This window comes from Haliotis asinina, chromosome 13 (assembly GCF_037392515.1).
Source record: "Haliotis asinina isolate JCU_RB_2024 chromosome 13, JCU_Hal_asi_v2, whole genome shotgun sequence".
NCBI lineage: Eukaryota > Metazoa > Mollusca > Gastropoda > Lepetellida > Haliotidae > Haliotis > Haliotis asinina.
Genome location: NC_090292.1, coordinates 54,098,818 through 54,123,462, shown reverse-complemented (window position 1 = coordinate 54,123,462; position 24,645 = coordinate 54,098,818). Strand labels below are relative to the sequence as shown.

The 24,645-nt window shown below is 41.9% G+C and overlaps 1 protein-coding gene across 2 annotated transcripts; it reads right to left on the bottom strand.

Annotated features, from left to right (window-relative positions):
- Positions 1 to 1,358: 1,358 nt before the first annotated feature.
- Positions 1,359 to 23,394, bottom strand: LOC137259733 (uncharacterized). Of its 2 annotated transcripts, none has more exons than XM_067797332.1 (8): positions 23,238 to 23,394; positions 13,002 to 15,055; positions 7,291 to 8,138; positions 6,643 to 6,845; positions 4,923 to 5,049; positions 4,384 to 4,504; positions 3,656 to 3,774; positions 1,359 to 2,235 (listed from the first exon to the last, which is right to left on the bottom strand). In XM_067797332.1, the coding sequence occupies exons 2-8, from the start codon at positions 15,028 to 15,030 to the stop codon at positions 2,170 to 2,172; spliced, it is 3,513 nt and encodes a 1,170-aa protein (XP_067653433.1). In that variant the 5' UTR covers positions 15,031 to 15,055; positions 23,238 to 23,394; the 3' UTR covers positions 1,359 to 2,169. The 2 variants fall into 2 exon arrangements, with proteins under 2 accessions (XP_067653433.1, XP_067653434.1); XM_067797333.1 differs by having other exon boundaries at positions 3,656 to 3,771.
- Between the last annotated feature and the right edge of the window lie 1,251 nt (positions 23,395 to 24,645).

Genomic DNA, 24,645 nt, shown 5'->3' with positions numbered 1-24,645 from the left:
TTCTTTCCTTGGAAAAGTTTGGCAGTGAAACAACACACTTCAACATTTGTAGGTTACCCGACCTTCTAAAAGTAAATGGCTACAAACAGGAATCGCAAAAAGGTGATTCGTAAGGCAGTCGTATCTAAAAGGAAATGCTTAACAAAAGTAATGTGGAATAACAGCAATGTCAAGAACATTAATACGTAGAAAGTAGAAAACAGATTTCACACACTATTGTGTATTAGGAAACAACCAGCAGTAGTATGGTACAATGAAATATCCAGGGTACACATACCAAATACCAATGATACACCTAGGTGTATCGATGATACATACACCCGTTATACTCATGGTAAATCCCCAATTCACAGGGTACATTATGGTATATCAGTGTTACATTATACATCCATAGTGTATAAATGTTACATGTTACATCCGTGGTATATCAATGTTACACAATACATCCATGGTATATCAATGTTACATGTTACATCCATGGTATATCAATGTTACATGATATATCCATGGTATATCGATGTTACACAATACATCCATGGTATATCAATGTTACACAATACATCCATGGTATATCAATGTTACATGTTACATCCATGGTATATCAATGTTACATGATATATCCATGGTATATCGATGTTACACAATACATCCATGGTATATCAATGTTACATGTTACATCCATGGTATATCAATGTTACATGTTACATCCATGGTATATCGATGTTACACAATACATCCATGGTATATCAATGTTACATGTTACATCCATGGTATATCAATGTTACATGATATATCCATGGTATATCAATGTTACACAATACATCCATGGTATATCAATGTTACATGATACATCCATGGTATATCGATGTTACACAATACATCCATGGTTTATCAATGTTACATGTTACATCTATGGTATATCAATGTTACATGATATATCCATGGTATATCGATGTTACACAATACATCCATGGTATATCAATGTTACATGTTACATCCATGGTATATCAATGTTACATGATATATCCATGGTATATCAATGCTACAATATACATCCATGGTGTATCGATGTTACGCCATGCAGCCATGGTATATCGATGTTACACAATACATCCATGGTATGTCAATGTTACACAATACATCCATGGTATGTCAATTTTACACAATACATCCATGGCATATCAATGTTACACAATACATCCATGGTATGTCAATGTTACACAATACATCCATGGTATGTCAATGTTACACAATACATCCATGGTACATCAACGTTACACAATACATCCATGGTATATCAATGTCAAACACATAACACATGGAAAAAAAATTATGTGCACCTTTTAAACACACTTACTAGCTGACTAGAGGTATGTGAACTGTTATGGACTAGCAAACTGGTGGCTGACGCTGACCTTCCAGTAGTGCCTTCCTGCAGTGACCAGATGACCCTAATAACCTGACATAAAACGTAGCCGCTACACAAGCACGATATATTCACCTCCACTTACAGCCATTCTTTCAGCCACAGTGACTTATAAATTCTTACACTCCCATAAACCAGTTCAGCTTTACCTTTCTTCATCTACACTGACAAAAATCTTGTTCTTGAGTAAAGGCAATTGGATATGACTAACATCAAATTAATTAAGAGTGAGAGAGTGTGGTTTACCACCGCTTTTAGCAATATTCCAGCAATACTATGGTGGAGTACACCAGAAATGGGCTTCACAGGCAAAATACGTAAAAAAAAAATAAGTTTGTGTTTTTAAAACCTGCCCACCCGCTGTTGATTGAAGACGCAGAAGAGAAGCACATAATGAAATATATAGACAGAGAGAAACATCCAGAGGTTTTAAGTTTAACAACACTGACAGTAACGACAACATCATCACAGCACGGGCAGAACACATTCTCGCATCTATACACATCCTTGTGTAAACTGATGATAAAATTCAACAGATGTTCGCAGCCTTGACCTTGTTATGTTCATAAAGGAGGGTGTGACCTCCAGGGTAACCATGGTAACAACAGGTGGAATGTATGTGTGCATTATCAACGTTAAACTCCACCTTGGCTCAACAGTATGTAAAATGTTTCTTAAACAGTTTCATTGATGCAAAAAAGATAATATCTTGTTTTGGTCCCCTAGCTGACATTGACCTTGGATCAGTCCTCACTCCGGCCTTCACCTTCGTTATGTAGACTGTGTCGGCATACAGGACAAGTACCAGACTGTAAGATAAGAAATACATGGTCAGATAACTGAAGGTGAACCAGGAATGATATGGGTGGAACATGGTGTAAACTAAACAGAGAACATCATATATTAACTACTGGCAAACGAGTATTGGTTGGACCGGCACATGGAATGTGTTTACAAGAAGTAGGTGGTGCAGAGCAATGATCAAGCCCATTTGTTTTGTGAAAGGTGTGGCAGAAGTAGGCTGGTACGCATGCAGTGTATGACGATGAAATTGAATTCGCACACAGCTGCACGTCTTGCTCATAAGACTCTCATGTAGCCGGTGTAGCCAGTTGGTAATACACTTGATCGCGGACAACTTAGGGCCCCTTCGCTCACAATGGCAAGCACCAGTGGGCAGCACTCATACCTGCTAATATGGTCAACTTATCCTTGTTTGCCAGCAACTTGGCCAGGAAGGCCTAGATACATAGTGGGTGGTACAAGGGATGACAGGTACACATAGGGGGACACAGGTGATGACAGGTAGACAGAGGGTGGTCCAGGTGATGACAGGTAGACAGAGGGTGGTCCAGGTGATGACAGGTAGACAGAGGGTGGTCCAGTGATGACCACTACAATACCTCCCCCCACCAGCCAAAGCGAGCGAGCGAGCGAGCGAGTTTAGTTTTACGTCGCACTTAGCAATATTCCAGCTATATGGCGACAGTCTGTAAATAATCGAGTCTGGACAAGACAATCCAGTGATCAACAACATGAGCATCGATCTGCGCAATTGGGAACCGATGACATGTGTCAACCAAGTCAGCTAGTCTGACCACCCGATCCCGTTAGTCGCCTCTTACAACAAGCATAGTCACCTTTTATGGCAAGCATGGGATGCTGAAGGCCTATTCTACCCCGGGACCTTCACAGGTTCCTGGATACAAAGAGGTTAGTACAGGTGATGACAGGTAGACTACCTACTTTGACCAGTCAGGCTTGGATACACAGAGGGTGGTACAGGTGATGACAGGTACACAGAGGGTGGTAAGGCGATGACAGGTAGAAACGGGGTACATTATCTACATTGGACAACCAGGCCTAGATACACAGAGAGTGGTGGCAGGTAAACAGTGGGTGGTACAGGTGAGGGCAAGTACTCTAGCTACTTTTTACAGCCAGGCCTTGATACACAGAGGTTAGTACAGGTGATGACAGGGACACAGAGGTCGGTACAGGTGATGACAGGTACACAGTGGATGGCACAGGTGAGGACAGGTACACACAGGGTACAATATGTACCTTGGTCAACCAGGCCTGGATACACAGAGGGTGGTACAGGTGATGATGGGTACACAGTGGGTGGTACAGGTAAGGACAGGTACACACAGGGTACAATATCTACCTTGGCCAGCCAGGCCTGGATAAACTGTGGGTGGTACAACTGACAGCAGGTACACTACTTACCTTGGCCAGCCAGGCCTGGATACACAGAGGGTGGTACAGGTGATGACAAGGTAGTCGTGTCATGGCCTCTCCGTGCTGGAAGTGACATAGGCACACAGGGCAGGTGATGTCATCATCTACTGGAACACAGAAACAGGTGATGTAAACATGACGCAGATACCATCCAGAGGAAAGCTGAAGAGGAAGTTCAGCATATGGCTCTTGAATCTGTTATGACATGGGAACACCACAGAGCTAGGCATATCACAATTCCACCTATGTGTTTCTCTAAAGAAGACCTTTTGTGACGTCCCATTGATACTGTTGGTCATTGTGACTCGTCTTTGTTGTGACTCGTCTTTGTCTTCCTGTGACTAACCTATGTTGTCATGTGTTGCAGTGACTCACCTATGTTGTCATGTCTTCCTGTGACTCACCAATGTTGTCAAGTGTTGCTGTGACTCACTTATGTTGTCATGTATTGCTGAGACTCACCAATGTTGTCATATTCCTGTGACTCACATGTTCTCATGTGTTGCTGTGACTCACCTATGTTATGTGTTCCTGTGACTCACCTATATTGTCACGTGTTGCTGTGACTCACCTATATTGTCATGTGTTCCTCTGATTCTCCTATATTGTCATGTGTTGCTGTGACTCACCTATGTTGTCATGTGTTGCTGTGACTCACCTATATTGTCATGTGTTGCTGTGACTCACCTATATTGTCATGTGTTGCTGTGACTCACCTATGTTGTCATGTGTTGCTGTCAGGGAGGGTAGGTTGTCAATAACTGTTTGAGGCACAGGGGGTGGTGCCTGGTCTCCCAGCAACTCTGGATGCACCGCCAACATCTGGGTGATCACATTCTGAAGCAGAAGAGAGTCAGATTAATGTAATTCACAGCAGTCACACATTCCATGAACCATATCCACTGGCATACCAGAGCTACAACAAGCTGTACTAGTTCAGCTTGATCCTTTTTCATCTACACTAATCAAAAACTTGGTTTTGAATCAAAGCAACTGGACTTGACACAAGAGTGAGTGAGCAGGATAAAGCCACATTTAGCAATATTCCAGCAATATCCAGAAATGAGCTTCACACATTGTACCCATGTGGGAAAACAAACATGTTTTGTCGGTGAAGAGTGAACATTTTAATCATTAGGCTACCCCACCACTCAAATAGCTATTAGTCTGAAATAAGGTTTCTTTTATTTGACCAGATTTAGAAAGCCAGGTTTCGAGAGTCATAACAGCGCAGTTCAGCCTGCTGGTTCCCCACCTGAAACATGAGGTCAACTGGATCCTGCGGGAGGTCCTGCAAGGATAGCAAGAATGGTTCCAGAGGTCTGAGGTCATCCAAGTTGATTTCAAAACTGTCATCAGCACTCGGGGTCCAGTCATTCTCCCTGGAAGTACAGAGTACACAATGCTTCTCACTTGAGCATGAGGAAACTACCTGACACTTGTTACCGACTACGATCAACCATGTGAGTGAGGTCAAATGCCACGTCTGTGATTGGCTGCTCCATGGTGATGACCCAAGGGCAAGTTATAATGGACAAGTTTCCTGGGAGTGAATCATTGAATGATTGCAGTGAGTGAGTGAGTGAGTGGGAGAGAGAGAAAGAGAGAGAAAGAGAGAGAAAGAGAGTGAGTGAGTTGAGTTTTACGCTGCACTCAGCAATATTCCAGTTATATCAAGGTCTGTGAATAATTGAGTCTGGACCAGACAATCCAGTGATCAATGACATGAGCATTCATCTGCGCAAATAGGAACTGATGACATATGTCAAACAAGACAATGAGCCTGACCACCCGATCCCATTAGTTGCCTCTTACGACAGTCTAGGCTGAAGGCCTATTCTACCCCACACATTCACATGTCCAATTGCAGTGAGAGTGAGTGTTCAAAGGGGTGGTGTGTGGTTCTCTACATAGAGAACAGGTCCCAAGTCAGCTGAAGTTAAGCAAAGTTGAGAGCAGACAGTCCATGAATGGGTGACCGTTTGTGACAGCTTGACTCCTGAGACTCTTCATAAGCATATCACAGAGTTTTATTCGATTTTGGATAAAAGCTGTTTAACAACTGTTGAAAGTTTCCAATTACTATTATTGGTTTGTATTACAATAGGGTAATGTTAAATAAAACACCGAGGACAAACAATTAACGGTTAACCCAACCCTCATCATGCATATGCAACTGTTTCACTGTTCAAACTACTGCGCTTAGTTCTGTAATACAAAACAATAAAAGTGACTTGAAACTATGGTCATTTGTTTCAACTTTTACACGGACACCTTTATGTCTCATACAAACATCTCACATGGAAACCTCTATGTCTCACACAAATATCTCTATGTCACATGGACACCTCTGTCTCACACAAATATCTCAGATGGACACCTCTATGTCTCACACAAACATCTCACACAAACACCTTTATGTCTCACAAAACATCGCACATGGACACCTGTATGTCTCACACAGACGCCTCTATGTCTTACACAAACACGCCTATGTCTCACACAAACATCTCACATGGACACCTTTATATCTTACACAAACATCTCACATGGACACCTCTATGTCTTACACAAACATCTCACACAGACACCTTTATATCTTACACAAACATCTCACACAGACACCTCCATGTCTTACACCAACATCTCACATGGACACCTCTATGTCTCACAGAAACATCTCACACAGACACCTCCATGTCTTACACAAACATCTCACAAGGACACCTCTATGTCTCACACAGATGTATCACACAGACACCTCCATGTCTTACACAAACATCTCACATGGACACCTATATGTCTCACACAAACGTATCACACAGACACCTCCATGTCTTACACAAACATCTCACATGGACACCTCTATCTCTCACACAAACATCTCACATGGACACCTCTATGTCTGACACAAATATCTCTATCTTACAAGGACACCTGTCTCTCACAAACATCTCTATCTCACATATACCTACCATGGATCAGGTCTGCGTGAAGTGTCCCCAGTCTCTCTCCCCGTGTCTCTACCAGAGTTAATAGTTGACAGGAAGTGCGAGGGACAGTCGAGGTTGCGGAGCAGCTGGCAGTGGTCGCACTCACACTCAAACTCATCATCAGCATCACCACTGTCAGACGTCCTGTCAGGATTGTCAGGGCAACGGAAGAAATCGGGAGTCTTCTGGAAACCATCAATACATCCTATGATAAGCAGACATGAACACATTAACCAATATTATTTTCCATAATGTTTTGAATACTAGCACATGTAAGTTTGGTGCATTTGCAGCTATATGGTCGTGGTGTGTACATAATCCAGGCTAGTCTAGATAATCCAGTGATCAACTTCATGAGCATTAGTCACATGTCAACAAAATCGGCAAACCTGACCATCAGATCCTGTTCACCTCCTCTCCTAACAATCATGGGTTTCTGAAGACAAATTCTAACACAGATTATCAGGGATCTGACACATGTGGTATATAACAAGACATGCTAACAATAACTCAATATAAACACTTGTTAGAATGTTTGAATTTTTTCAAAAATTGTGAACAAATATGAGAGAATTAACCAACTAATTTTTACAGAGTTGTGAAGCTAACTATGTGTAATGGTGGACTCACATCCTGATTCTTGTCCCCTTCAATGTCCGACAGCGCAGACTCTTCCCCTGCGTCGCTCTCACAGACAATTGGCTTGTAGATCTCGTCAATAAGTCGTATCCAGGAGTCAGGGGACAGGAGAGAGTTATCTCCCCTGTCAGGAGAGTTATCCTTTCCTACTGCTGCCTGAGTAACCCTCGCAAACCCCTGAAGGTCTTCTTCAAAACCCTGGAGGTCCTTCTCAACATCTTGAAGATCTTTCTCAACACCCTGCAGATCCTTCTCCACACGGCACAGATCCTTTTCTACGTCCTCTACGTCCTTAAAATCTACCTGACAATCCTTGAAGTCTGCTCCAACATCCCCCTCCAGCCGAGACTTGAATCCAAAACAGTTATCTCCCCTGTGTTGTTCAAGGAACGAAATTTGGTCTTCAGGATGTTGAGGGTAATCTACCCTGTTGGAAGGTACAGAAGGTGGAAGGACTATTTTCTCAGTCTCAGCAACAACTCCTTCACTCCAGAGATGGTCAAAGCCATGGGGGTTGTCTGATGCCGCGTAAGTGGGTGGCGACGAGTCGTGTGATGACTCCAGGAATGATGGAAGATGATTTAAAGGTGCTAACTGAAAGTTTGGGAGACTTGACAAATCCGATGAGGTGACCTCATTGATGCGGAAGTGACCATTATGAGCAGCAGGACATCGGTGGCCGTACGTCCTGCCTCCGCGATCAAGGAAATGGCGTGCGACAGAAGATGTTCGGCGTGGTGGAGTTATCTGCCCTTGGTTGTAGCCACCGAATGGCTCACATACGGCAAAACTAGGACAAGGCTCAAAAGCTGATGAGAATGTTGTTGGTATTTCAGGAACTGAAGAAAAAACATTACATATGTACATATGGATACATCACTAGAATATTACATCACTAGAATATTTCAAAAAAAAATAGGGGCGGATTAGACAGCTTGGGTATGTTGGATTGACCTATGCATTGGATTCAGTCTCAGTAATCTCAGGCTCAGCATTATTTGTTACATTGCTATACTGAGTCTAGCAAACCCTTGTTGAAGGTCACGTATGCTGCTGTGTTGAAGTGACCAATTAAAACACAGCCTATCAAATCACGAACGTTACCATTCGGTTCTGATCGCTTCTTAATGATACACATTATGCCAACAGAGACTAAACATCGCTCAAAATAGTGGACCCCGTTTTTTTATGACAAAAACTGGGATTAATTTTGTTGATTTATTGGTTACTTTAACAGCCTGAGGCAGAGGACCAAAACTTTGATACATTTGTTACTTGTACACCTGTTTGACAGTTTGAGAATTGTGATCCAAACTTTGATACATTTGTTACTTGTACACCTGTTTGACAGTTTGAGAATTGTGATCCAAACTTTGATACATTTGTTACTTGTACACCTGTTTGACAGTTTGAGAATTGTGATCCAAACTTTGATACATTTGTTACTTGTACACCTGTTTGACAGTTTGATAAACTCATGACAAATGCTGTCAAACCTGTCATTAATTTTTTTTTCTGAGTTCGTAAAAGAAACAAATTTCAAGATGGTAACTGCTACTTTAATTGTTGTTTCTTTAAACGTGTTAAAGCACGATGTCTACAGCTTTTTAATTCTTCTTTGTCTTCCATTAACTTGTTCTGAAATGTCTTTCCAGTAACACTGACATGCCTTTAGGGTAATAAATAGACAAAGTTCTAAAATACGGACCATATATTTTGCTCTACAAGTATGGCAAAAACAATACTTTTAGAAACTGATTGATATGTAACTAGCTTATCATCAATGCAACTGATATATTCTTATCCTAACTTAAATATACAATCGAATTGTCTTCTCGGTAACAAACATGTCATTGTTGGTCACCTTATTTGGAGATATTATTTTTTGGACCCTCAAGTAACATATGGATATCAAAATTAACACGTACTTCTGAAGGTAACGCACAAAGACCTCTTTCTTTCATTACAGATAGATCAAAGATTTTTGTAGCAATTAAATAGTTTTTCAAATTTATTTCACATATTTTCTTTCTAATAACATATAGTGTCCTTGGCATAACGATACTGTCTTTCATATAACAGGACTACAAAGTAAATGTTTTATGATCTAAAGAGTAAGACATTGTCAGAATTCAATCAGAAATATCAAAATAGTCTCTTCAAATCACTTTCAGTGCATATTATAATCCACCATATCATCCACGTGACGAAGGGGCAAGAATTAGCCTTGAAACGTCGTGTTAAAACAATTAAAGAAGTACCAAGAACATTGAAAAGCACTGGCAGATTTTACTTTTTCATCCGACACAGTGAAGATCAGGTATATTTCATAATCATGATAATCATACAAACCCAGAACTGGATGTTTAAGTGTGTGTAACAAAACAGCAGGTAAGGTAGAATTTACAATGCAATATCTTTAAGTATCAATGTATTTTTAAGAAAAATGTAGGTATTACTGTTGTTACAGGAAGGACATTGTGGCTTTGACCCAATTAGTTTAATTAGTCTTCATAACAATATTGAACATAATTAATATTATTGATACCTGAACTTTAACAATGTAGTTTGCCATTTGTGAAAATAGGGACTGATTATTTTGTATTTCAATTACATTGTCTTGTGTACACCAAATAGCTGCAACTTTTGAGAATGACTCATCATATATATATACTACCGATCAAATATATGTGTTTTATGCATGTTTTAGTTTGCTGAGAGATCAGTGTCAGCAAATGGGAAAGAGAAAATTCATTTTGTAAGTGCCGCTGAACCCAAACAAGTAACCATTGTCTCTCACTGATGAAATCTTTGTGGCCACCTGGACGGTCATAGGTTGCTAGAAGATTAGGACTGATGGTTTGGAGTGGCCTGGGTTAAAGTGGAAATGTGGAAGTGGGTTACATGGGGTAGGTTGGGCTGGTTTAGTGTGATAGTGTTGGTTACATGGGGTAGGCTGGGCTGTTACAGTTCGATGGTGTGGGTTACATGGGGTAGGTTGGGCTGTTATTGTCTGATGGTGTGGGTTACATGGGGTAGGCTGGGCTGTTACAGTCTGATGGTGTGGGTTACATGGGGTAGACTGGGCTGTTATTGTCTGATGGTGTGGGTTACATGGAGTAGGTTGGGCTGGTTTAGTGTGATGGTGTTGGTTACATGAGGTAGGCTGGGCTGTTACAGTCCGATGGTGTTGGTTACATGGGGTAGGCTGGGCTGGTACTGTCCGATGGTGTGAGTTACATGGGGTAGGATGGGCTGGTACGGTGTGGGTTACATGGGGTAGGCTGGGCTGGTATAGTGTGATGGTGTGGGTTACATAGGGTAGGCTGGGCTGTTACAGCCTGATGGTGTGGGTTACATGGGGTAGGCTGGGCTGTTATTGTCTGATGGTGTGGGTTACATGGGGTAGGCTGGGCTGGTATTGTCTGATAGTGTTGGTTACATGGGGTAGGCTAGGCTGGTACAGTCTGATGGTGTGGGTTACATGGGGTAGGCTGGGCTGGTATTGTCCGATGGTGTTGGTTACATGGGGTAGGCTGGGCTGGTATTGTCTGATGGTGTGGGTTACATTTGGTAGGCTGGGCTGGTATTGTCCAATGGTGTTGGTTACATGGGGTAGGCTGGGCTGGTATTGTCTGATGGTGTGGGCTACATGGGGTAGGCTGGGCTGGTACAGTCTGATGGTGTTGGTTACATGGGGTAGGCTGGGCTGGTATTGTCTGATAGTATTGGTTACATGGGGTAGGCTGGACTGGTACAGTCTGATGGTGTGGGTTACATGGGGTAGGCTGGGCTGGTATTGTCTGATGGTGTTGGTTACATGGGGTAGGCTGGGCTGGTACAGTCTGATGGTGTGGGTTACATGGGGTAGGCTGGGCTGGTACAGTCTGATGGTGTGGGTTACATGGGGTAGGCTGGGCTGGTACAGTCCGATGGTGTGGGTTACATAGGGTAGGCTGGGCTGGTACAGTCCGATGGTGTGGGTTACATGGGGTAGGCTGGGATGGTACAGTCCGATGGTGTGGGTTACATGGGGAAGGCTGGGCTGGTACAGTCTGATGGTGTGGGTTACATGGGGTAGGCTGGGATGGTTTAGTCTGATGGTGTGGGTTACATGGGGTAGGTTGGGCTGGTACAGTCTGATGGTGTGGGTTACATGGGGTAGGCTGGGCTGGTACAGTCTGATGGTGTGGGTTACATGGGGTAGGTTGGGCTGTTATTGTCTGATGGTGTGGGTTACATGGGGTAGGCTGGGCTGGTATTGTCTGATAGTGTTGGTTACATGGGGTAGGCTAGGCTGGTACAGTCTGATGGTGTGGGTTACATGGGGTAGGCTGGGCTGGTATTGTCCGATGGTGTTGGTTACATGGGGTAGGCTGGGCTGGTATTGTCTGATGGTGTGGGTTACATTAGGTAGGCTGGGCTGGTATTGTCCGATGGTGTTGGTTACATGGGGTAGGCTGGGCTGGTATTGTCTGATGGTGTGGGTTACATGGGGTAGGCTGGGCTGGTACAGTCTGATGGTGTGGGTTACATGGGGTAGGCTGGGCTGGTATTGTCTGATAGTATTGGTTACATGGGGTAGGCTGGACTGGTACAGTCTAATGGTGTGGGTTACATGGGGTAGGCTGGGCTGGTATTGTCTGATGGTGTTGGTTACATGGGGTAGGCTGGGCTGGTACAGTCTGATGGTGTGGGTTACATGGGGTAGGCTGGGCTGGTACAGTCTGATGGTGTGGGTTACATGGGGTAGGCTGGGCTGGTACAGTCCGATGGTGTGGGTTACATAGGGTAGGCTGGGCTGGTACAGTCCGATGGTGTGGGTTACATGGGGTAGGCTGGGATGGTACAGTCCGATGGTGTGGGTTACATGGGGAAGGCTGGGCTGGTACAGTCTGATGGTGTGGGATACATGGGGTAGGCTGGGATGGTATTGTCTGATGGTGTGGGTTACATGGGGTAGGTTGGGCTGGTACAGTCTGATGGTGTGGGTTACATGGGGTAGGTTGGGCTGGTACAGTCTGATGGTGTGGGTTGCATGGGGTAGACTGGGCTGGTACAGTCCGATGGTGTGAATTACATGGGGTAGGCTGGGCTGGTACAGTCCGATGGTGTGGGTTACATGGGGTAGGCTGGGCTGATACGGTCCGATGGTGTGGGTTACATGGGGCAGGCTGGGCTGGTACAGTCCGATTATGTGGGTTACATGGGGTAGGCTGGGCTGGTACAGTCCGATGGTGTGGGTTACATGGGGTAGGCTGGGCTCGTACAGTCTGATGGTGTGAGTTACATGGAGTAGGCTGGACTGGTATAGTCTGATGATGAGCAAGTGAGCGAATTAACTTTCACGTGGCTTTTAGCAAAATAGCAACATCACAATGAGGAACACCAGAAATAGGCTTCATACATTGTACCTATGTCGGGAATAGAACCTGGGTGTTTAGCATGACAGGCGAACACTTTAGCCACCAGACTACTCCACCACCCATTAGACTGATGGACAAGTGGGATTAGGCGAATAGGATGGGATGGCGTTTGTTTGGTGCGGTAGATTGGTCTGAATTAGACTGGTGGACAGGTAGCCTGAATCAGATGGTATGGGATGGAATAGCATGATAAGGGTTGTACTGGATGGGTTGTGGGCCTATCACATGGCCTTTCCAACAGGTATTCATCAATGTTTTTTTTTAAATTTGACAAACCTTTTATGTCTTCACCATCTCCATCATTCCCATGGTAGCTCTCTTCCAGAACGTCACTGGAGCTGGAGCTGCTTTTCCTCTTGTGTGTTTTCCTGGCATGGACCAACTTTTTCTTCTTCTCTCGCTGAAGAGTTTTCTTCGGTGGATTCAGAGATTTCTCTTTCGACTTTTTCCTCCGAGGCACAGTATCAAACTTGTCATTGTCCTCGTAGAAATAGATTTCCCCACTGTCACCACACATGGAACTGTTATCCGTCAAGTCAGAGTCGCCTCCCTTGTCACCATGGTAACCACTGCTTTTAGTGGCATACCCATCCTCACTATGGAAACTGGAAGTGCACTGACTGTTTGACAAATGGACACATCCAAGTCTGTCCATGTCTCCATGGAAATTTGATGACAGTGCTTTCTCTACACACTGTTCATCGTTCTTTACAGTAAGGTGGTTTGTATTCGGTCGGCCATGTTGGATTACAGAATCAGATTGAATACAAGTCTTACCCTTATCACAGCTTTCTTCTGATGCATGTCCACTATCTGGTCTCTGTGTCTCACCCACAGTCACGATTGCACTATCCCCACTCACACTTGTATCACAGCCTTGCTTTGATAAGTTTATATTGCACTCTGGTGACGAATCATTGCACACTTTCCCACTGCGGTTTATTGCACTTGTGTATGGACGCAGTCCAATCATGCTCATACACTGTGGAAACAGACATGCACCTAAAAACGATGCATGCCGTTTCCATGGAAACAGGAAGCTTTCCTCACCTTCCTTTTCATGACTGTCAGGTTGTTGGTCTAGATCTGGGGACAGATCTAACTGACCTGATATCTCTGTAGAATACAATTGACTGTCCCATATACCAGGCCTGTCCACACCACTGACCACTGGGGTCTGCAGGGACATCTGTTTGGACTGGTCCAGTGTTTGGTCAGTTTGGTCCGACAACAAGGAAAACACTTCTGGAGATTCACTGGTCGAGCAGGTCGATGATGACCCCACATTTTTCAAAGTGTCTTCTTCGTCCACATCATCAAAGATTTCATCTACAACATTCTGACACTGCTGGTTGATGGCCAGCTTCTCTCGGCTGCTTGTAGTGGACAGACCCTCACCAGATCCTTGGAGATCTCCAGTCCGGTGTTTCGACGCTGCCTTGCTGTTGAGGACACGCCGTAGAGCCAAGCCAGCATTCCGCCATCTCTCCAACGCCAGCCTCTCGTCCATTTCATCGTACAACGAGATGTGGTTCACCTGGTGGGCAGGAGGTTTAGGGGGATTGACAGATGTCCGATTCAGCATCAGACTCTTCGACTTACTGATGTTGTGTCTTGGCAGCCTTGGACCCACTGCTTGGACACTGGTTGACCGAGACACTTGGTCCTTCAAACAATCACCACAATGACACACATTTCTACTGCTCTTGTTAAAAGGTTCAAACAAGCTGTTATAGAGCCGTCCACGAGAAGAATCAGGCCGGTTCCCAAATGCCCAGTGAAGAAGAGGAAAGGCAAAAGAAGACTCCTGTCTGCTACATTTCATCTGTTTTCTACAATGTCCACCACCAGCTTCACAGTGATGTCGACCATCACGCCTGCCCTCATTCAACAGGTCCACTTCATCAGCCAACAAATTGTCTTGTTCATCATCCTTCTGTCCAGGAGCACCTGCTTCTCCTTGTTCCAACCCAACATATGGACAGGAGAAGAACTTATCAATCTGCTCCTCGCTAAGGCTGTTCAGTCTATCAATTCTTCTCTCCAGCTGGTCATCATTCTTCCGGTCAGTATAATCTTTACTCCTGCAATCAGAGACCTTTTCCGGAGGACTTCTACTGTCACACTGTCCATTATCTGATGCTTGTTTTCCTTGAGGACCGTTGACTTTGCTCTTGCAGTGACCCTTTTCTTCGACCTGCTTAGGCTGGCTGGTGATCTTTGGGCGAGCTCCACCATGACATACTGAGTGACTGGGGCTGCTAGACTTGGCCTTAGAGCTGTGTTGGTGGTTAGTAGAGAACATCTCTACTGAGTGGTCAGACTGACAACTGAAACAGACAACATTTGACAGTAAGTGAATATTGGGTTAACCAGGCTTGTGGGTAATTTCAAGAGAAATTTTAAGGGTTTCTCAAGACTGTTTCAAGACTGGCTATTGATAAAGATCTTTGACAACAGGTATTGATTATCATTCAGCATTAGAGAAGCAACACTAAGCATATTGCCAAGAAACTCCTGAAGAGAAGTGAGTGAGTAAATATTTATCATCATGTCAGCAATATTGCAGCCATATCATGTCGAGAACAGATAACATTAACAATTACATTGTACATCAAGAAAATTGGAAAGTGAAATCCTGTTGACGAAGACTAGTATATCACAGACATCCATTTAAAACTAGTAATTAAATCTAAAATAGTTTAATGATAGAGGACAATACAATATATGACTGGGCCATAGATTGCCAACAGCTGCAGGTAGATCACCATACTATGGTCCCTTGGGACCTGCGTTACTTTTGCTACCTGCATGGACCATAGTTGGATTTACACCATCCCTTCAGCCGTTGGCGTTGAAAAGAGAAGTGAAATGTTTCAACACAGATTACTAAAAAAAACAGCATCCTAAACATGAATAAAAAGCTAACTTTTTGAGTTGACTGAATAAACAAAAACTTTACAAAACTCTATGTATGATATTATTGATGACGCTATTTTTAATAATTAATTTTTTATAATTAATGTTTCTCTTACAGACAATACTTCCAATTATGGATCTTTTTACCTAGCCCTTGTGTTAAGCTAGAGTATGAAAAGTATCCTGAAAGATATTACTCATCGTACATTCAGACACACTTAAAGTATTCACTGTATGTGATGTATACATCAAATATGAATTACTCCACTAATTTGCAAGAACTTACAAACCTTTTGCAGATGAACTGCACAAGGGCCGTGCATCAAACTGCTGAAAAGCTGTAAATATTGGGCATGTGAACAGCTGCATTTTGGTATAAAGTTTTGTTTAGAATTCACCAAGTTTTTAGTATTACGCCACGTTGAGCAATCTTCCAGCTACATCAATGCAGGGTGTACTCAAGGAGGGAATCAAACAACGGTCATCTGTGTGAAGAGTGAATGTTTCAACAACAAAGGTACACCACCCCGTTTGACATCAATTCAGGTGCAATAATCGCCATTTGATGTTACCTGTTACCATTTTGAGATGCTGGTAACATGCATTAGGAGCATCTTTGTAGGTGTAGTGAGCATAAGGATTTAGGATACAACAGTTAGGATATGCATCATCCCAGACAGCCAGCATGACCACACGAACAAAAGCATTAGTGGATAAAGATCAATAGAAGATCAATCAAAGTTTAAAGCAAAAACACACATTTTCACTGATATTAATACAAAGGAAGATCTGTTTTTGTTGCATGTTTGTCTTTAGATTACAATCAGCAATATTCCAGCTATATGAGTGACGTCAGTCTGGTAGAAAGCAAAATTGCCAATCCAGTGATGCTCATGATGGGCATAATGTCAACCAAGCATGATCTACACGTGTCAACCAAGCATGATCTACACGTGTCAACCAAGCATGATCTACACGTGTCAACCAAGCATGATCTACACGTGTCAACCAAGCATGATCTACACGTGTCAACCAAGCATGATCTACACGTGTCAACCAAGCCAACATTCTCGCTAGCCTCCTCAACAAACAATGAGTACAGAACACTCTGTGTTTTAGATTGTAAACCAAAAGTTACTGTGTTCTGTAATCTGATTGGTTGAAAAACATGATTAAATGGTATTAGATTCCCGGAAACTGAAAGACTATTAACCGCATATTGACACGTAAACAGTTGTTTTGTTGTGCCATCAACAGTGGTGACATCATTCAAATCATACTGTGACGTAAAGTTAGAATGACGTCACAAATGAGCAACTCCAGATGCTACCATGGGAACCAGCTGAAACGGCCAGCTGATGACACTTCACTGCTGTATCAGTATTCGATGTAAACTAGTGCAGACAGTAAAACCCCTTGGTTTACTTTTGTGTTTACAATGTCGATAAACATCATGTGTTGGCCAATTTCCGGGTGTTATTGAGTATTTGAAGTACAGGAATATTTCATTTGAAACCTCCGGCTGACGCCGTCGGTTCCAAATGCATTCCCGTGCTTCAAATACTCAATAACACCCGGAAATTGGCCAACACATGATGTTTATCTCCTAAATACAACCTGTCACCTGTCACTGGCGCTCAGGTTCAAATTCAGACTACTACCATATCATGTAAGGTACCCGTTTTCTGCAGGGTGGACAGAGGCAAGTTTGAACAAACTCACTTGCTTAAGGTGAGACCACATGTGTCACATGTGCGTCTTTGTGGGGCAGGACAAAGTCCTTGAAACTCTTAAGAGTCAAGTTGAAGATCACTGAAAAAATGTAGTTGGTGAAAATAAAGTGACTGAGGTGCATGTTCCCAGACAATTAAAGCAAACAATCCTATTCTGTCAACACTTTTTGTGTGAATGAAAACCTAGGCTTCATCTGATGTCCTTGAATGAAAAGGGAACACAACTTCCTTCTACACAAGTCTTCTGTTTTATTCTATCACAGAATCAGAGACTAAAAACCCATTTATTGCACAAGATGTCCTTTAGGAGACACAGACAGTCAGGGTTAGGGTTAGGGTTAGACACAGTCTAAGTAAACTTATCCTCAGTACTTTTCATTACACTCCACTACTGAGTCTAACAAAACCTTATGGGAGGTTGCGTCAGGTAACCTTTGAGACTGACCAATCAGAACACAGCTTACCAAATAGTGAAAGTGCACATTCCCACATACCTTTTGAACTTTTTATCTCGAAAAGGTTCGTACCCAAATGATTTCGAATGCTATATAGCGTACGCTCGCTTCCGGGTGATGCACACAGCATATATACAGCCATGACAACGGTGAGTAAACAGTCGCAGAAAATAGCATTTTGGCAATATTCAAGGATGCTATCTTGCAGAAATATTAGCTAATGGCAACTATGTCAACAGAAACCCCAAAGCATATATACTGCAGGTCAAATAACAGTGTTTGCGGATTTTTGTTTGTGGAGAGGTCTGTGTCAGTGATCTGAATATTTTGAAAGTCCCTCCGATCCCTAAATAGTAGCCGTTGTTTGATTGGTTAAATCTATTTAAACGTCTTGCGTTTGACTGGACAGTCACTGGTCGCTCAAACGTTACCTGACACGACCTTCTACTAGATCTTGTTAGACTCAGTGGTGGAGTGTAACGAAATACACTAAGACTGAGTTTACTTAGACTGGAGTTAGACACAGAGAGTGGGTGTAGAAATTAGAGCTGTACTTTGTTCACACTTGGTAACCCGAGCAACAGGTTGACATGAGAGAGCATTGTTTGCCAGAGCATTATCAGATGATTATGCAACAAAATGTCACAAATTGTCAAAGTTTACTGTCAAATATTTGCACATTTTGTGGTACTGAACTATAAAAGTAAATAAGAAATTAAAATTCTTATGTGGGAACTTAGAAAGAACTGTCGTTATGTAGTCAGTTTTCCTTGTACAGCATGTAACTATCAGCTCCATTCTTTGCTCACCACCATTTAAGCAACACAACCAGTTAACAGATGTGAAGGAAGACATTTATGTCGGTGAGGGAAGTCCAGATGTGTACATTTGGACAAGTCTGTTCTGCATTTTGTCATGCCACTCGCAATCAGTTGAACAGGAAAAACTTCATGTCATTTCGGTTTGGAGTTGAGGAATATGAGCTTCTCCCCTCATCTAGGATGCCGAACCTTTTTGCTGCATTCTGACTTTGTCCAAGCACCAGTTTATGCTACAATAACAATGTCCTGGCAGGTAACAAAAACAAACTGTACAGAATCTGCTAGGAGAACATCCATTACTGTTTTGGATTTTTTTGCTTTTGTGGTTTTTTTGTTTTTTGGGGGTTTTGTTTTGTTTTGTTTCGATGTATTTGTTATTAATCAGTGCTGAAAATCAGTGCAGGCGCTTAAAGAGAACGGTGATCGAAATGAAGTGGGGTTTTGCTCCAGATTAGGCTACTCAACTGAGCTGATGATGCTTAAAGGGGCACTGATGCGGAGCATTTTCCGTGGACTGGTGTAAACTTTTGTTATTGTTTTTCTCCCGTGAGTACCCGGATGATATCCCAGAATTCGTGACTGGTTCGTGACCTCTGCTGCGCACTCCGTAAGCGCAATTGATAGTTTAATTATAGACAGATCAACTGAGGTGAAGTCAATTGTACTTCATTACAAATGTATTATGAAAACAAATGAAACACTTTGAAGGTTAATCATCTGCCAGTGGTAGAAATGGTAAAAAACTATTAGGACGGAAAAATAACGAAGCCAATGTACGTCTCTATATTTTGTCTCATAACCCTAATTAGTTTTTTGTCATATTTGTATGATTCTGAAAATTAATAAAAGAACACACGATTTGCTTATACTCATAGTAAATTTCTAACATAACAGCAATATTTATACATTGTACAGATTGCCAGTGTGGATCCTATTTCACACACATACGCGATCTAGTGTGTGTTTTCTGTCATACAGATTCTGCTGAATGCTACAACAAATAAATTAAAACAAAATGCAAATAATGAACGTAAAACAGACTAATTTTATAGCAACAGTGTCAGGCTACTACCTTGTTCAGGAATGTATCCATCAATATCCACGTAAAAGGCAGCTGGTAAATAATCCTGCTCTGTGTCGCGTGTCTTACAACTGTCTCATTTGCGAAAAAGTAACACATCGTTTCACGTCTTTCGTTGGTGAAAACTAGATAAACCTCTCATTGGTCTCCCAAGATAGCACACCTGGCAACTAATTGTATGATGTCCACTATTCTAAGTAATTTAGTTGACCAATATTGAGCAATCAATCAATCAATGCAAGGGTGGTTAATTCTTTGAAGGGAGGATGTTGTTTTTGCACTCACACTTTACGACAGGGTGTAGTCATCTACACACACTGCCTTTTGACAAATCCGCTAGAAGAACAAAAGTAATTAATCAATCAGTGTGTTATCGGTTAATCCTTTGATCGATGTTTGTTTTTGTAACTCAGGTGATAAACCCTCTTGCATCACTTACATGCACATATTACATAACATACAATACATTTGCCATTACAGACCTTAATTTATAATGTTGAGTATTTACTCCAGACAGGAGAAATGCCAAATGGGGGCCTTTGTTGAGTAACCGAAGTGGTGTTGCTACTAATTATACCTGTTATAAATTCATGAATTGACCATCAAGAGAATGATGACAAATAACACGTGTAGGTTTACACCATCAAACGCGAGTTACAGCAAGGAGGATGTAATCTCTGTGTCGCATGCAGCCTGAAAACACTTATGGGCCGAAACTGTTTTGAGGATACCAACGGAATTTCGTTACATAAGGAATACACACAGGCATTTGCTGTGTACTTTGGTAAATAAGTGAAATAAGTTTTTTTTACGTAAGACAATTTTCAGATTTCTCTACCAAAGCCAAGGTCATCGGTTTTTTTTGTTTACGAATTCAAATAAATCAACTGTGTGTTTTATTATCATAAATAATAAACCATTGTAGCTACCATAGCTACCAAAATTTACGTATGCTATTTGCTATCACAGCTCAACCAACACTCAAAACTACCTAAATATACAGCTTTGCAATCTTCCGTACTGAAACAAATGGCTTGCTACGTGCCTGTAGACATCATATTTTCATGTAACATGATTAAATATCGAGGTTAAAAACACAGAAATAGGATCAAATTGGATCAGTAAGTATACCATCCAAGCATCCGAAAAGAACTATACTGCTGGGATATATGGTTACGATCAGACAAGGAATACCATGGATATTTTTAAACAAATGGCATGTGATGGGCATCCGGCCTCCTGACTGTTTAAGTGAACAAATTTTGCTAATATGGACAGGAGCCCAGTTCCTTTGTCCATCACGGTCGAAGGAGTGGGCGCTGACCAATTTGCGGTCTGCTTTCGTAATTAGACCGTTGGCGAGAAGCATTATTCGCTCCGCATCAGTGCCCCTTTAACAGAGTGAGTGAGTTTATGCCACACTCAGCAATATTCCAGCTATATGGCGGCGGTCTGTAAATAATAGAGTCTGGACCAGACAATCCAGTGATCAACAACATGAGCATCGATCTGCGCAATTGGGAACCGATGACATGTGTCAACCAAGTCAGTGAGTCTGACCACCCGATCCCATTAGTCGCCTCTTACGTGATGCTCAACAGAAGTGACCTCAACTAAAACGAAGGGATGTATGTCATTTGTACTGTTGGCAACTAACAGCGTCAGAGACCTGGAATGAATGTCAAATTGACTCAAAAGGAGCCTCTGGGATGAAAAGTGCCTTTACCCAACAAGTTAACCTAGCGCGTTGTTACCTTCTCATTACAGACAAACTGCACACTTTCATAGTAGAGACGTGTTAGTGGGGGACATACGACCCCTTTACTCTATAACAATTGAAAGTAAACACTGGGTGTGACTCAGGAGAAGTAAAATAAAACAGTGAAATACTAATATCTTGGTGTGTTATCGGTTAATCCTTTGATCGATGTTTGTTTTTGTAACTCAGGTGATAAACCCTCTTGCATCACTTACATGCACATATTACATAACATACAATACATTTGCCATTACAGACCTTAATTTATAATGTTGAGTATTTACTCCAGACAGGAGAAATGCCAAATGGGGGCCTTTGTTGAGTAACCGAAGTGGTGTTGCTACTAATTATACCTGTTATAAATTCATGAATTGACCATCAAGAGAATGATGACAAATAACACGTGTAGGTTTACACCATCAAACGCGAGTTACAGCAAGGAGGATGTAATCTCTGTGTCGCATGCAGCCTGAAAACACTTATGGGCCGAAACTGTTTTGAGGATACCAACGGAATTTCGTTACATAAGGAATACACACAGGCATTTGCTGTGTACTTTGGTAAATAAGTGAAATAAGTTTTTTTTACGTAAGACAATTTTCAGATTTCTCTACCAAAGCCAAGGTCATCGGTTTTTTTTGTTTACGAATTCAAATAAATCAACTGTGTGTTTTATTATCATAAATAATAAACCATTGTAGCTACCATAGCTACCAAAATTTACGTATGCTATTTGCTATCACAGCTCAACCAACACTCAAAACTACCTAAATATACAGCTTTGCAATCTTCCGTACTGAAACAAATGGCTTGCTACGTGCCTGTAGACATCATATTTTCATGTAACATGATTAAATATCGAGGTTAAAAACACAGAAATAGGATCAAATTGGATCAGTAAGTATACCATCCAAGCATCCGAAAAGAACTATACTGCTGGGATATATGGTTACGATCAGACAAGGAATACCATGGATATTTTTAAACAAATGGCATGTGATGGGCATCCGGCCTCCTGACTGTTTAAGTGAACAAATTTTGCTAATATGGACAGGAGCCCAGTTCCTTTGTCCATCACGGTCGAAGGAGTGGGCGCTGACCAATTTGCGGTCTGCTTTCGTAATTAGACCGTTGGCGAGAAGCATTATTCGCTCCGCATCAGTGCCCCTTTAACAGAGTGAGTGAGTTTATGCCACACTCAGCAATATTCCAGCTATATGGCGGCGGTCTGTAAATAATAGAGTCTGGACCAGACAATCCAGTGATCAACAACATGAGCATCGATCTGCGCAATTGGGAACCGATGACATGTGTCAACCAAGTCAGTGAGTCTGACCACCCGATCCCATTAGTCGCCTCTTACGTGATGCTCAACAGAAGTGACCTCAACTAAAACGAAGGGATGTATGTCATTTGTACTGTTGGCAACTAACAGCGTCAGAGACCTGGAATGAATGTCAAATTGACTCAAAAGGAGCCTCTGGGATGAAAAGTGCCTTTACCCAACAAGTTAACCTAGCGCGTTGTTACCTTCTCATTACAGACAAACTGCACACTTTCATAGTAGAGACGTGTTAGTGGGGGACATACGACCCCTTTACTCTATAACAATTGAAAGTAAACACTGGGTGTGACTCAGGAGAAGTAAAATAAAACAGTGAAATACTAATATCTTAATCAATTTCGTGCACGAAAACTGGGGGCCTCTACAAACAAAATTCTATTTCACCGAAGCAATACTCACCGAATGACTTGTCCATTTTTTTGAGGAAAGCTTTGCCGTCGCCAACGGGACGCCTGCTGTGTTTATCCTCGAGTTTTGCACCTCGGAGACTGATGCACTTTGACAAAACCAGACTATCATCGCTGATTATGCAGCCCTAATTAAATTCAAGGGAGGTAACTTTAGCAATTCGCCAAGGGAAGTAATATTATGTCCCGAATGGCGGACCACTAAATATCCTTTTTCGCGACGCATACTAAATTGCATGGCTTGTTAATCAATTAAGATGTTTGAAAAAAATAACAGCATTAAACGTGTTTAGATCGTCATTTCGCTCGAATTTGTTTTAAAGTATTTTCTGAATAGATCATTTCTTCAACTTGGTGGAATTAACGAAACCCAAAAGAAAATATTGAATTTGTGAAGAGGAAGATAAATGAGCGTGTGTTTTCTAAGTGTCAGATACATGTACATGTAATTCGCTATTTCCTCGTCTTTTTTTCTCTAACTTCCCCCTTGAGTTTCTCTCCCATCTTCCTCTCAACGGTTCAGGGGTCAGAGTTCACACGGTTCACCCCAGTGCCTGGTTCGCGGCGCCGACTGTCTGAGGGTGGACGGTCGCTTCAAACCATGGTCAGTGAGTGAGTGACTTTCTTTCAAAAGAATGTGATGACTCTCAGCATTCCGCGAGTCAGGCACGGTCTAATACTATTGTAACAGAAGTATCGCATTGTGACGTCATAACTGTAAATCATAGTAAGCCATGTGTAACAACACTAAAAATTTATTAAACACTGATACCTTCTAATGATGAGTAATAAATGCCGCAATGAATAGTTTAATGCTATCATTGTGGTCGAGGTTTTAGGATTGTGACCGTGACTGACTTCATAACTGTAAAACACTTTGACGTCATCCGTACGGTATCACGCGATGTGTGATATAACATTTAAAAAATATCAAACAGTGATATCTTCAACTGATGAGGAAAATGCGTTAAGCAATCTAATGATGATGTCTTAGAAGACCAACTATACGACACTAATGGTTTTTTTGTTTTTTATTTAAAATATGTTTGTTTTTTTAAAAAAAAATAACGTTATAACGGATGAGGAAATCCTTTCCGAAATTAAAAATCCTAAAAGAAATAAAGCTACTGGACTAGATTTTGTTGAAAATTATCATATCATTGATGCCTCCACACATTTAATACCACTGGTAACCCATTTTTTTAAACCCATTTCTTTAACTTGATACTTTGTTCCATATTTGTACCAGCCTGTTGAGTTATAGGGTATAATGGACGAACACCGAAATCCAAATTCATATAGACCAACAGCAGTGCTTAGTTGTATAGTAAGTCTTCTAAATGCGATGCTTATTAGGTTTGTAGAAGTAAGTCATATTTTTTGATATTTTAACTCCAGCT